The sequence below is a fragment of the Vicugna pacos genome, unplaced genomic scaffold (assembly GCF_048564905.1).
Source record: "Vicugna pacos unplaced genomic scaffold, VicPac4 scaffold_19, whole genome shotgun sequence".
Lineage (NCBI taxonomy): Eukaryota > Metazoa > Chordata > Mammalia > Artiodactyla > Camelidae > Vicugna > Vicugna pacos.
Genome location: NW_027328740.1, coordinates 34,012,430 through 34,027,390, shown reverse-complemented (window position 1 = coordinate 34,027,390; position 14,961 = coordinate 34,012,430). Strand labels below are relative to the sequence as shown.

The 14,961-nt window shown below is 43.0% G+C and overlaps 1 protein-coding gene across 3 annotated transcripts in view; it reads right to left on the bottom strand.

Annotated features, from left to right (window-relative positions):
- Window positions 1-287: 287 nt before the first annotated feature.
- The window catches only part of LOC140692920 (trafficking protein particle complex subunit 9-like), a 99,750-nt gene continuing 85,076 nt past the window's right edge, over window positions 288-14,961 (bottom strand). Inside the window, exons 2-3 of one of the 3 annotated variants that reach the window (XM_072957131.1) lie at window positions 14,018-14,088; window positions 288-815 (exon numbers count right to left, since the gene is read on the bottom strand). In XM_072957131.1, coding sequence (XP_072813232.1) covers window positions 567-815; window positions 14,018-14,065 — 297 coding nt within the window. In that variant the 5' untranslated portion in view covers window positions 14,066-14,088 and the 3' untranslated portion in view covers window positions 288-566. Of the gene's footprint in view, window positions 816-2,875; window positions 2,949-14,017; window positions 14,089-14,961 lie in introns of those variants that run through there. The other 2 variants (XM_072957132.1, XR_012068541.1) reach the window with 2 other exon arrangements.

Here is a 14,961-nt window from a genome sequence, read left to right as displayed (position 1 = left end):
GTATGGTGTTCTGGGAAAGGGAAAACCACAGAGACTAAAAGATCAGTGGCTGTCAGAGGCTAGAGGGGAAGGAGCAATGAATGAGTTGCAGCACGGAGCATTTTAAGGTCATTAAGACAGACGACTCTGTATGATGCTGTGATGGTGGATACATGTCATTGTACATCTGTCCAAACCCACAGAGTGCACACCACCAAGTGTAAATCCTAGTATCAATTATGGGCTCTGGATGATGATGACGTGTCAGTGTAGGTTCTCCCATTGTCACAAATGTACACTCTGGTGCAGGTGTCAATATTGAGGAGGCTGTGGGGACAAACTGCAGTTCATACACCTAATTCAGCCCCAGCCACCGCTGTTAATAAAGCTCTGTGGGTGTGTGGACTGTCCGGCTGTTCTGGCATCTGAACAGCAGAGCTGAGCAGCAGCACCAGAGATCAGGAGGTTTGCAGACCCTGAAATATTTACCCGCAAGCTCTTGACAGAAAAAGTCTGCTGAGCCTTGTTCTAAATGAGTAAAAATTCACCCTGATGAGACAGGACAGCAGGGCCCAATCCAGGCATGGTTAATTGTACTGAAGCAATGTTTTAGTTCCAACACCTTTGCTGAAGTCCTGCAGGTCCAGCGACAGAATGTAGCCAGGAAGCGTCTGCAGGAGGAGGCGGGAGCAGGCCTTCCCGCCAGGCTCCGGGATGCCGGGGGCCGCGCGCTGCATGGGGGCCTCCCGCTTGAAGAAGGTGGACTTGCAGTGGAAGCCGATCAACTCATAGAGCTCGGAGAGGAGGCAGCACTGCTGAATTCTCTCCTCGGAACGCTGAAGCACAGGGAGAAAAGCAACAAGCATCTGAATGAAACACGTAAGTGAAAAAAGCCCGTAAATATATTTTCCCTTAAAACAGAGACCCGATGACACAGGAAGGAAGAGGAAGGCTGACTCAGTGCACTGACGGGACCGGATGCAGAAACGCAGGGAAGCAGCGCTGTGCAGACGCTCCAGACCCCCTCCGGGCCCCACCTCTCCGCGTTCTGCCTGTCCTTTAACTAGAAAAGCCCGTATTCCCTGAAATAGAGGAATCTGCTACATAAACATGGGACACAGAGAAGGGAAAGAGGAAAAGGAAGGGAAAGTAAAGGAACAACAGTTCATCTAGAGCCTAGTGTCTGGGCGGGATTTTCACCAAACACGCAACTTCTCAAAGCACAGAGCGCACAGGGAGATGCTGACAGAGTGACTGCGACTTTTGCTCCTTAAGCACCAGATACCTGCCAGCACACGCTGCGCCCGTTACTGAGTCATTACGATCATCTCAGAAACTATTACTACCCCAGCTCACAGGCAAGGAAATCTGAAACTCGGGGAGGAATTATTATCATCCTGGACAAATTCCCACAGCTCAGAAGTGTCAAAGCCTCCGGCAGACCCTGGACTAAAATGCTCCTCATCACCACGGGCCCTGAGCCTCAGGCTGAGGCCACATCAGGTCAGCACGGGCCCAGAGCACGAGTCTGTGGGACAGGGAATGCTCCCACTCGAAGTGCCAGGTCAAGGCCCTCAGGAACTTATGAAATGAAACCAAATCCCCAAACTCATTTCCAACCCACTGCCCTGTCAGGGAGGACTGCTCGGCACATCTGCCCTGTCACCTGTGCACAAGCTGAGCAAGGGGCACAGACAGTGATGTGACATCCCAGTGGAAGTGGCTCGGAGACCACTTCATCACAGGACAGATTCTCCCGGCTTCCAACGTTAACTTTCCATTCCATTTCCAACTGGAAAGTAAGTTTAGACTTGTTTTCCTCTCTTAGAAACAAAGAGACTGGTAACATCAGCGGGAAACTCAAGACGGAGGAAGAGTCTCCTGACCATTTGGTAGGATAGGCTGGGGAGGGAACAGAGACAGGTATCAGAAAGTCCTGTGTTCCAGTCCAAAGTCTGCACGTCACTCACTTTGACGGTTTCCATTTTAATACATATGATAAAATCTGATTATGACTGTTGGGAAAACTAAATGAAATAACATATGCCACTAGCATAGGTGTAAAATCCTCCATGAGTGTTCCAGAAATGGTCGTGACCGTGGTTAGTTACTGTCTGCCAAGTATTGTGTTCTAAGCTCACATCACCCAACCAGAGATGTGCCAGAGAATGCCTCACCAGCCAGCAGCCTTCTCCAACTTGGAAACTCACAGTGTCTGAAGAACAGGCAGTGGCGGATGCTTTGGGGCACTCTGGAGGTAGCAATCCAGTGATGACTTTAAAAAGCAGGGGAGAATTTAGGGGACCATACAGTTCAAATACAGAGTACTCATTACATGTCTACAAATATTCATGTCTAGCCATGATGACTCAGAGAGGAAATACATATTCAAACGTATATCATTTTCCCACATAAGTGCATTAAAGCAATTTGGAAAGAGTGTAAGTTTCTTCTCTAGATCACACAGCGGGGATTACAAGGTTTGTACTGACAGCCCTACTTGTAAATCATCTGCAAACGTAACTGGGTCCACTATCAGTCATCATCATTCAAAGGGAAGGATAGAAAAAAACAAAGCCAAGCTAATACGCTCCAGTCTTTTGTTTGGTTACGATGTCACAGAGGAGATGGACAGCTCAATAAGGAACCACTCTGCCGTGATCACGGAGCCCGGGGAGCGGGATGGGCGGCAAGATGTATGAGGAAGCTGCAAGTGTGCCCGTGCTTATAGGCAGGTACCCAATGTCACCTTGACAACGTGTGAAATGTTTATGCCCATGTCCTCATAACCTGACATGTATTAAAGAGAAATGGAAACATATAAACGGCCAATAAACTTGGTGGATACACCGTCCAAAGAGCAAAGTCACAGTTTGACAACTGGCCATCCCGGTACCTTGGGAATCATTCTTGGAGAACCTTAAAAACCACTCCTCTGTCCTCAAGAAGTGCTGCCTTTTTGTCCTATCTTTGGCTCAGGGATACCGCACGTTCAAGGGAACTTCAATGTCTGCACAGATTTGACTGTCTTTCTCCAGGTTCACTTGTCCATTCTAAAGAGGCCTGAGTTAAGTCAAAATTCCATAAGATTAATTACCTCCAGTGACAACTCAACGAACCTGCAATTACAAGCCAACTGAACAGGACTGTCCTCAGCTAAAAATCTCACCCACCCTTCACTGCTTTCTTAAACTCCTCTCCTGGCTAATTGCAACAGACTAACACCACCTTCCACCAAGTTCCCCAACTAAGTCAAAGAGAAAGTAAGGTCCATAAAAGAGGAGACAACTGCATAATTACCTCTGAATTCCTAGCATATAATAATGTCAATAAATAGAACTATGATTATGGCTTCTTTCCTTTAAAACCTTTCTGATTATTTAAATGAGATCATGGAAAGGAGGTGTTTGGGTCCAGTATCTTGACCCAGAAGACTCTGGGGGCCTTTTACAGAATGGCTGTCCACTGATTCATTCAAAACTCACCTTCTCTTTCCGGGAGGAGCTGTGATTATCTGCCAGGAGTTTGTTTTCTCTCTCATGCCAGAAAAGCTTTAAACTAAATCCTTACTTTGGATATGTTATTTTTCCCAGCTTCCAAAAAATTTACTTTCCTTACTTCCTTGCCTTGAGGAATGCTTTTATTCTTTTCTTTCTAATTCACCCTTTTATAAAGCAGGATTCTCAGGATGCGCTTGGCCTTACATAAGAACAGCCATCCAACTCCCAGTGTGAGAGGCCTCAGGCTCACCTCCTGCCCTCCTGCCAGGGCAACTGAAACACAGTTCAGGAGCCAACCGGCACCCCAGGGCTTCTAAGGCTCACGTATCTCCCAGAATCCCTGCTTTCTGGTTTGTCTTAGCTTCTGAGAATTTCCCCTCACTTTCTTGACAAATAGCTGTGCAGCTTGAAAGATGAGGAAGGAAGGTTTTTTTCTTAATCAGCATTTTAAGGAACTTATGTAATGAAGGTTTTCACGAGTTTATAGAACCTCCATTGCCGAGACAGAAAACACACTAGATATTTTCTAAATTTAGCTATCATGTGCATTTTTTCTTTACTTTGGTTTTCTTAACTGCTTATAGACATTTTTTAATTAAAAAAAAAATAAGGCCCCAAATAGGATAGAAAATTGAAGGGGCAAACAAAATTAAAGGGCAAAGACAGAAAATGAAAAGTACTCTACAAAGTTAATAGAGTAAATACACTATGGATCAGATCAGCAATTCTCAGTAAGAGCTAATTGAAACCTGACCATTAGGTAAAACGTCTCTCCTGTCAGGAGATGGCCAACAGAAAATAGAATTAAATCAACAAACAAAAATTCGAACTCTGGTGAGGTATAGAAGTCTACCAGCTAAATGTGTCTTCTTCTGGAAAAGAGGGAGACTCACCAGCTCTTTTCTGTGGAGCCTGAGCCCACGGAAGGTCAGTGAAGTGAGCTCTGTAAGTACCCAATTAGCAAAGTGAGAGATGAATAAAGAGATGTGAGCTTTGATGACAGAGATGATACTACTATTCACGTGTCCTGTAAAGTATGTCTTCACGTTCAGTGATCAATACCTCGGCATCCTCAGGGATTGAGATTATAGGAAAATGCACAGCCCGGGCCCAGACCTCTTCTGTGATTGTGACAATGCACTTAGATATCTCAAGGGCTCCTCCAATTCCACCTGCAAAGAGCTGACTTCACGGTGCTCCTCCCATAGCCGTCCTTCCCAGGGCACCTGGTCGGGGGACAAGGTCTCCCTGCCTCTCCCAGCTCAGGCCCATCACTCACAGATGTGACAGGACCTCTCCTTCAGGGACCAATTTCCTCAGTCAATGAGTTCCACCACCCACACCTGTCCTACCAGGTACTCACTGGCACTCCCTCAGCACCGACTCTGTGCTGGGGACCACGCTGCACACTGTGCACACATTATCTCACTGGATCTACACAGCAGTCCTGGGAGGTCAGTACATCACTGTTTCAATTGATTACATAAATTGTTTCGCTTCCTTGAGTGTGTCATCCAAAGTGACACGGCTACTCAGCCACAAACCTGGGACTGAAAATCACTTGAAAATTGAACACTGCTACATCTCGCAGCCACCCTACTCTGACTCATCACATCACCTCCTGCCGAGCCTTCTAAATGTTTCTAAGCATTCTATAAGACAAAAGGGATGTACGAGAGCACCACACTCCCCTACTAAAAATCTGTCAATGACGGTCCACTGCTCTTAGGAGAAAGCCCCACTGGGCCTGAGCACAGCTCAACGGCCTGGCATCCTCTTTCCTGCGCTGCAGCGCCGCCTCACCCTCCACGCAGCTCTACACGTGCAGTGTCCAGGACAGGGATGCTGACTTCGTATAACCCGGGGCTCGTCTCACTCAAACAATGATCACCCTCTTCAGTGGTCACCTACTTCAATGCTGACTCTCAGAAAAATATTTTCTCTGGATGAATCAAAATCTTTTTCCTTACAACTTCCCATCATTGATAACGAGCTCCCCCCAAAAGAAAGAAGACTTAATCCTCAGTCTCCTTATCTGTAAAGTGCGAATAACAAGGAAATATGAGAGGTTTTAATAGAAATATTATTCATATGAGGCTGAGGGACAATTCCCAACATACAGTAAGCACTCAATATATGCTTACTTAATATTAATAAGAATAGATTCCATTCCAGCAACCTTAAAACAATGCTTAATGGCTTTGTCGAAAAGACTACCGACAAACTGTTGGACGAACCGTTTTGAGCAGATCAGCACAAGTGTACTGGGCGAGGTAAGCGCTGACTCCAGTTACAGCTGCAGCCACCCAGCACTACGGGGCAGGAGCAGTTGCTCAAACTCTTACTTGTTGCTTGAGCATTTAGTTGTAGTTATTGAATAAAGACAGGTATTATTTAGTCAAAACTCCTGAAACATAAATCTTCAAAGATTGATGCAAATTATGTTTCAAGTACAACACTCTCACTGGAAATTATTTAAAAAATGATAGTTTAAGCTCCTCCGCACATCAAAAGGGCATTTTCTTAATATAACTGACTATATATACTGAAAGGATTGTTTAAAAGGAATTAAGATGAAGCCTTACTGAATAAGCTCTCAGTATCATCTACAAAAACCCCACCGAAAGGTCTCATTTCTCACTTCCACATAGGTGTTCAGGTGGCTTAACCTGGGTCTTGGTTTCTTATGACACGGTGGTGGGAAGAATTGTGGATAGATTAATGTAGCAAATATAAACCTAGGGTATTTGCTGTGTAGGAATCCTAGAAATAAATAAATTGATATATATTCCCACTCTTAGGAATCTCAGCCTTTCCATTTACAACAGCATTAAAAATAAAATGAGAGATACATTTAACAAAATTTTACAAGATTTGTACACTGAATATTTTGAAGTATCACCAAAAAAAATTTAAAAGATATACATATATGGAAGGCATCCCACGTTCATGGAATGATAGACAATATTGTTAAAAATGTTAAGACTCCCCTAAGTGATCTACAAATTTAATGAAATCCCTATCAAAATTCCAGCTGACTTCGTTGCAAAAATTGAAAAACTGATCCAAAATTTCATATTGAAATGCAAGGGACCCAGGTCAGACTAAACAATCTTGGAAAAGAAGACAAAGTTGGAGGACTCACTCAAAGTTGGAGGACTCACTGCAAATCTATAGCACTCAAGTCATTATGGTTCTGTCATAAGTTTGGATTCAGAAATCTATGAGACATAACAAAAAATCCAGTGGGGAAACTTACATTTACAGTCAGTTTTCCAGAAATGTGCCAACAACACTCCATTGAAAGTATAGTCTATTCAACAAATGGCGCAGAGACACCTGGGTATCTGAAGGCAAAAGAATGAATCTGGAATTTGGACCCCCGTATTTTATATAACAAATTAATATTAATTCAAAATGGATCACAGACAGAAATGTAAAAACTAAATGTATAAACTTTCTAAAAGAAGACAGTATAAATCTTTGTGGTCGTAGGATAGGCTATGGCTTCCTAGATACAATACCAATAGCACAAGTGATAAAACAAAACAGATAAAATGGACTTCATCAAATGAAAATCATTTGTTACAAAGGACATCATTAAGAAAGTGAAATGAAAGGGGAAGGGGGTAGCTCAAGTGATAGACTGCATGCTTAGGAAGAAAAATAAAATGAATAAATCTTATTAACTCCCCCTAAAAAATTGTTTTAATGTTTAAAAAAAGTAAAGTGAAATGACAATCTGCAGAATAGGAGAAAAATCTTGCAAAGCATATATCTAATAAGAGACTAGTATCCAGGATATAAAACAAATGCTTACAAATGAACAATACAAAGAAAATCGACCCAATTTTTAAATTTGCCAAGGATTTAAATAGATACACAATTGGCCAATAAGCATCTGAAAAGATGCTCAGCATCACTAGCGAAATCAAAATCAAAATGAGATCTCATTTTAAACTCACTAGGATGGTTATAATCAAAACATGGACAATAACAAGTGTCAGTCAGGAGGCAGAGAAATGGGAACCCTCAATATGCAGCCGTTGGAAAGGGGCAATGGTGCAGCTTCTTTGGAAAAGCCCGATGTTTCCTCAAAAGGTTAGAGTTATGTGGCTGAGCAAGTCTACTCCTACATGTAGAGTCATCCTTCAGTGTCCTCGGGGGGTTGGTTTCAGGAACACCCCACCCTGGATACCATAATCCAAGGATGTTCGAGTCTCTTTACAATCAGCCATCTGGATCCATGAAGTGGAAACTACAGATATGGTGGGCCAACTGTACAGCCAACAGAATGGAAACGTATTCTCACAAAAACTTGCACATCAATATTCATAGCAGTATCATTTAGAGTAGCCAAGAGTTACTAACAATATCCATCCATCAATGAATGGATAAACAAAATTATCAAGAATAGTCCCACAAACTTTTGGTAATTTCATCTTTGACATAGGAGGTGAGAACATACAATGGAGTAAAGACAGCCTCTTCAGCAAATGGTGCAGGGAAAACTGCACAGCTGCATATAAATCAATGAAGTTAGACTACTCCCTCACAATATACAAAAAAATGAATTCAAAATGGCTTAAAGAATTAAACATATAGACAAGACACTATAAACCTCTTAGAAGAAGACATAGGCAAAACATCTGACATATAATTCAACAATGTTTTCCTAGAGCAGTCTACTCAAGCAATAGAAATACAAGCAAAAATATACAAGTGGGTTCTAATTAAACTTACAAGCTTTTGCACAGAAAAGGAAACAAAAAGTAAAACAAAAAGACAACCTATGGAATGGGAGAAAATAGTTGCAATAAATGACAGTGACAAGGGATTAATTCCCAGAATATGTAAACAGCATTTACACTTGATAAAAAAGAAAAACAAACAATTCAATCCAAAAATGGGCAGAATACCTAAAGAAACATTTCTCCAATGAAGACATGCAAATGGCCAATAGGCACATGAAAAAATGCTCAATATCATTATCAGAGAAATGCAAATCAAAACTGCAATCAAGTATCACCTCTCACCTGTCAGAATAGCCATGATTCAGAAGTTCACAGACAGTAAATTCTGGAGAGGCTGCGGAGAATTGGGAACCCTCCTACACTGTGGTGGGAATGCAGTTTGGTGGAGCCATTGTGGAAAAATGTATAGAGGTTTCTCAGTAGACAACCTTGACCTCCCATATGACCCAGCAATCCCACTCCTGGACATATATCCATAAGGAACCATAATTCAAAAAGACACTTTCACCCCAATGTTCACAGCAGCACTGTTTACAATAGCAAGACATGGAAACAACCTAAATGTCCACTGACTGACGACTGGATAAAGAGGTTGTAGTATATTTGTCCAATAGACTACTATTCAGCCATAAAATAATAATAAATTAATGCCATTTGCAGCAACATGAATGGACCTGGAGAATGTCATTCTAAGTGAAATAAGCCACAAAGAGAAAGAAAAATAGCATATGAGATCGCTTACATGTGGAATCTAAAAAAACAAAAACAAAAACAAAAACAAAAAACAAAGAAACAAAAAGATAAACTAATCTACAGAACAGAAACAGACACAGAGACATAGAAACCAAACTATGGTTACCAGAGGGGAGAGGGTGTGGAAGGAATAAATTGGGAGTTAAAGATTTGCAGATACTGAGTATGTAAAGAATAAACAGCAAGTTTATACTGTATAGAACAGGAGAATTTATTTAATATCTTATACTAACTTATGTTTAAAAAGAATATGAAAATGAATACAGGTATGTTCCTATTTAACTGAAGTGATGTGATGTACACAAGAAATTGACACAACATTATAAACTGGCTAGATTTCAATGAAAATATTTTTAAATAGACCAAAAACGAAAAAAAAGGAAAAGGATATTATCAAACAAAAAGAATAAAGTACTGATGCAGGCTACAACATGGATGAACCTTGAAACTTTATGCTAAAATCAGCCCGTCACAAAAGGGCAAATAGTCCCCTTTAAGGTGAAATGTATCTAAGAGTTTATTGTACTACTCCTGTAAATTTTCCGGAGATTTGAAGTCTATCAATATCAAAATAAAATGTATTATTCATTAAAAACATAAAACGCTTCGTCACAGGAGGGCTTTAATTATTATATGCAGAAATGTATGTAAAGCACTTGGAACAACAATTTTCACGTCCACACACAGTCACTGCTGTCACTGCCACTCGGAGTTTGGTGCCAGCGCTGATGAGAGCTGCCTCCACTCGCTCCCCTGCAGACAGTAGTGAGGGCCTGAGCTCTGACAGGCAGGGTTTGTGTGAACCTGGGTCAGACACAGCCACGTCCCAGATTCTGCGTTACCCAACTTTCTTATACAAACTGCAGCATGTAATGTAAATACGCTAGAGGGATGTATCTTACAACACCGGGAATACACACAATGTTTTACAGCAACTATAAATGGGGCATCTATTGTACACCTGAAACATATATTATATTTTAAATCAGCTATGTCTTTATGAAAAATTAAAAAATAATTTAAAAATGTTATCACTTTAATATTGAAATCGGTTTTTAAGTAACTACTAAACAGCTTAGAATGTATAAAAGAATTTAAGTGTGCTGTTTGTTTACATATTTATTTACTTTCAGCCTCCTGCTAAAAGAGAAATTGAACAATTTTTAAAACACAGCTTAACAACCATAACAACAAAAAGGCAAAACTGAGAGTGAAGGGAAAATGGAGATTCAATACTTAAATGAAACCAGGGGAAGATAAAGTCATAAAAATGGATTCCATGAAGTCAGGGCAAGTGTTAAAGGCCGACTAGAAATTCAGCTGTAAGATTCTTGGCAGCTAAAGCAAAAAGAAAAAGATGATGGGGCAGGTGGTAGAGCGTGTGCTTAGCGTGCACGGGGTTCTGGGTTCAAGCCCCAGGGCCTCCACTAACAGATAAATACACCTAATTACCTACCCCCCAAAAGAGCCCCAAAGAAAAGAAAAAGAGAAATTTCTTTCCAAAAAACACCTGATTTTAAATTTGAATTAAATACTTACAAAAAAAGAAAAATAGAAAAGATGAGTGACACTGTGAACGAAAAGCCCAGCTGGGATAATAATCTAAGTCACAAATCTAAGTGTGTTAAGTGTCGGTTTACTGATCTAAGTTTTGCTGGGCTAACTCGTAAATCTGAAGTTCAGTGTCAGTTTACGGGGCTAACAAGCTAACTCGTAAATCCAAGGTCAACAATTGTCAGTAATGTGATCTGTTCCAAATTGATAAGCTTCAGTGTACTGATTCCTTGCTTTTGTTGTTTGAGTTATTGGCTAATACCTCCATACTTGTAATTAACCACATAAAACCTCATGTGCAAGTCTTGGAGGTGCTCAGAGCTTCGGAACAGAAGCCCCTCTGAGCCCGCCGGCGTAATAGATCTCAGTGCTCCAACCCTCTGAGTGGTGCTTGTTTCTTGGCTGGCCTGTTGTTTCCGTAACAACGCAAGCGATAATGCCCATGAGATAAATCTGCGGTGGCTGCTGGCAGGTCCCCATGTCTCACGTGGGAAATTCTGAAACATCCTTCTCACCACTCAGTCATCCTCAGCCCACACCACACCTCCCGCTGTTAAATGCAGGAGCACATAGAGGGCCCGGCCTTTGCTGTCTCTGTGTCATCAGAGTGAGACAGGATGGAAGGTGGCAGAGCACAGCCATTCAAGGAAGGCCACAGCAATTAACATCAAAATGGTGAAGGATTCAAACCCCAATAGGCCTTGAGGCTCAGGATGAAGAGATTTAACTTCTAGCAGATCTTGAGCTTCATTATACACCCATTGTAATAGTAACATGGTGAATAACACTGCCCCAGGCAACATGGCAGTCCCAAAGCTAGCCACAAAATGTCAAAAGGTGGGAAATGGCCATCTCCCTGGGAATCCCAGCCCCTTGCCCTAAGGCTGGTCCTTCTACTTATTAGCATATGAAACCACCAAGCCCAAGAAACAAGCAACACAGTGCCACCTCGCGGTGACCACTCTCTCTCCCTCTTCAGAGAAGGCCCACACTCTGTAGGTGGAGTGTGTACCTACTTTTAATCTGAGCATCAAACCCCCACACCTCGTGACATTTCTCTTGCCTATCAATGTATCTCTCTGAATAAATCTACCTTTACTCAACACTGGCTAGCTCTTGAATTCTTTACTGCAGGAAACCAAGGAACAAAATCTGGTGGGGCACATCCCAGGGGCTCAACCAAAGCCTGGGACACAGCCCTTCTCATGCCCCTCATATTTTCTCTTGTATCAACAGGACTGGGTTGTGAAGGGAGCTCTGAGGCCCCAGCTAAGGGACAGAAGCAGCCCCCAGGGCTCCAATTAGCGGGCAGCCTCTCCCCCATCAGGGGCCCTGGGGTCTGCCCGGTTCTCTGTGTTTTTTTGTTCTGCTGACTCCCCAGCCAGAGAGCGTTCTCCTTAGGCCTGGCTCCACAAAACCCTTCTCTCCACAATACAAGCACATCATGTCACAATCCTCTTGTTCAACCATAAAATGTTCAGCCCACTTTTTCCTTCCCCAGTTAAGTACCTAAAAGTCCTCCCTCCCATCCCACCAATTCTTTCTTAGTGAGAACTCAGCACTCCCCGCACACTATCTTGAACCCTGGTGCCTTGCTGGCTGGGACCGAGATGTTTCAGTCTCAAACAGCCTGAGTCCTTTCTCTTTCCCCTTTCTAACTTAAAAAGGCCTTCCTGAGTCTCCCACCCCTCTGATTCTGAACGTCAGAAAATGCTGAGGTTACAGTCACTATGTGAATACCTCCAAGGTTTTGGCTAGGTTTCCTTCGCAAGATCTTCATTTAGGAGCTGCATCAAGAAGTTTAAAGAGGCTATTCTTACATCTGAGCGGAGGAGCCTGCAAGAAATTTAAATGGCTTTGAAGAGAGAGTTAACCAGGGACAGAGAGGTCGCAGGTCTTAGTCAAAAGTGTCATGAGGCAAAATGTTCTTCAAAGGCTCAGGGTGGCTTCTGAACATGGAGTCCTCAGGGAGGAGGTGACAGGCAGTGAGTGGGGTGAGTGACACAGGGTACTCTCCCCCAGCTGGGAAAGAATTGGATATATTCTACTTTTCCAATTTCTTACTACCTTTTTCTGTTATTGTCACATACAATTTCCTACGAATTAAGAATATCGATGTCAGTCATTTGGGCCAATTGGGAGAAGCTGCACGATGCCATTCACAGGGCTGGGACATGACAGCCACACCAGTCTAGGTTGAAAGACCAGTGGGAATATTTCCATGGTAATCACGGGCATGCAGCAAACTCGCAGCTTCAATGACCTCCTCTCAAAGTTGGCGCCAATAAAACTACCAAGCAAAGTGCGTGATGATTATGGCCAACATCTGTTTATTAGTTAAGTGCCTGTGACAGCTGTCGCTTAATGGGGAATGAGTACGACCAACGAGGCCCAGTCTACCTGGCCACACGCGCCTTGCCTTCCTGCATTGGTGCAGCAGCAGAGCTTGTTTAGCTGAGATGAACGCCCCCAGAGCAGCCCGACGGGAAATCTCCCAGCTCTGCACAGCGAGATGTGTTCCTTTCCTTCTCAGAGCTGATCACAATTTGCTGTCGTCTGTTTTTATGTTTATCCCTTTTGTAACTGCCTCTCCTTCGGAGATTTTGCTCAAGCAGCACGGGGCCAGTTGTGTCTTGCGGCCTGCCGGATATTTTGGGCAGGGAAACAGCCGAGCCCACATCTGGCTCTGGTGCTGAACGGAGAAGGCACAAGGCCCAGGGGCCCATGCTGAACCGAGGCCCCTGCACCCAAAATTATGGTCTGATTTTGGGCAAATTACATAGTCTTTTTTACCCTGAGATTCCTCATCTGTCCATGAAAATAACTGCCCATGGCACACAGAGTTACAAATATTTAAGGAAATCACCGAATTCACAACCTAGCCAAAGGGCTACCAGTGCATCCTCAACAGACAAATAATGCCTTTACGGCTCTGACACACGCGAAGCGTGGTGGCCGCACAAAGTGTACACTGCTAAGTGCCAGTGTGTTAAGTGCTTCATGTGTGCTATAATACTCTTTAGATCTTAACAACAATCCCAGGAAGAAACGAATATTATCATGCACATTTCACAGATTCACCAACAGGTTAAGAGTGGTTACATTCTAGTCCAAAGCGCTATGGTGAGGAAATGGCGATTTCAACGTGAATATGGCCCCAGGCCTGGGCTCCATCTCTGTCCCATCCACCTGACCACTTGCCTATGAAATCCACCTGTCCAATACCCAAGTTTGAAGCCGGCCAGCTCTTAAATGCAATGTGTGCCACCGTTTGTCTATGTTCCTTAATTACCATAAACAGTTCTTAGAAAACACTTCAGAAAGGAAAGTTGGACTCACGTCCCTTCCCACAAAGAAGAGGAATTCTGCCTTGCCTTCTCCTGTAACTTGGAGAAACCCTTCCCATTCACCACCGAATCCTTTTGTATGCTTCCTCCGTGTTCATGTTTGCACACGGCTTATTAAAGTAGAAGTTACCTGCAGTAATTCCATCTCGGTTCCTTTCCAAGGTTCCAGATTATCCATAATCAGGGTAATATTATAATTTTCTGTGAACGAAAATACTACAATGTGAATGAAAATACTGCAACCATGTCACTAAACAAAGAATGCTGAAACCAAGTCATCAGCGGCTGCCGCCACTCCCCCAGTGAAGACAGGCCTGCAGCCACTCACAACGGTGCCCTCTGAGCAGACTCAGAATAAGAAAGGACAGATTACTGGCCCTAGATAGCTAGGTGCTTGTCTAAAGAATATATTCAGTGAGCCCAAATGTTTGCGTCCTCCCATATATTGAAAAGCACTAAATTCTTGAACTTGAGATACCTGGCTTTCTTTAGATAACAAGCAATCTTTTATTGTTCCAACTACCTGGTCTTTGTTGTAAAGCTCCTATATAATCCTAGCTTCTCCCCTACTCTTGGTAGAAGTCCCTCAGAGTGATCTGAGAGGCAGTCATCCTGGGTCTAGCCCTCCCGACAAATAAAACATAACACTTAACTTTAGGCTGCACGTTTATTTCAATCAAGTCCCAGAATAGACACAACTCATCAATTCTGTAATGGAACACACTGGATCAGGAACCAAAAGCGAGTAGTAGTCCCGAAGAACTACGGCTCCCTCTTTCTTCCTGTCATTATACAATCCCACCAGAACTCATTACTTTGCTGTCTGCTCCTCTGGCAACCAAACTCATAAAAGAGTGAACTCAGAAGAGCACCATGCTGGGGAGAACCCCCCGCAGCAGCACTGCAGGCCGCCTGCCCTCCCGCACGCTCTGCTGATCCCTAGTGTCCTCCGTGGAGACCAGGCCAACAGAGCTGTTCCCTACAGCTGCAAAGTCCCACATATTAAATAAAAGCATTTTATTTTATATGACATGTTACGTATATAACCATCTCTGAAAACAGCTTTGCCAGAAG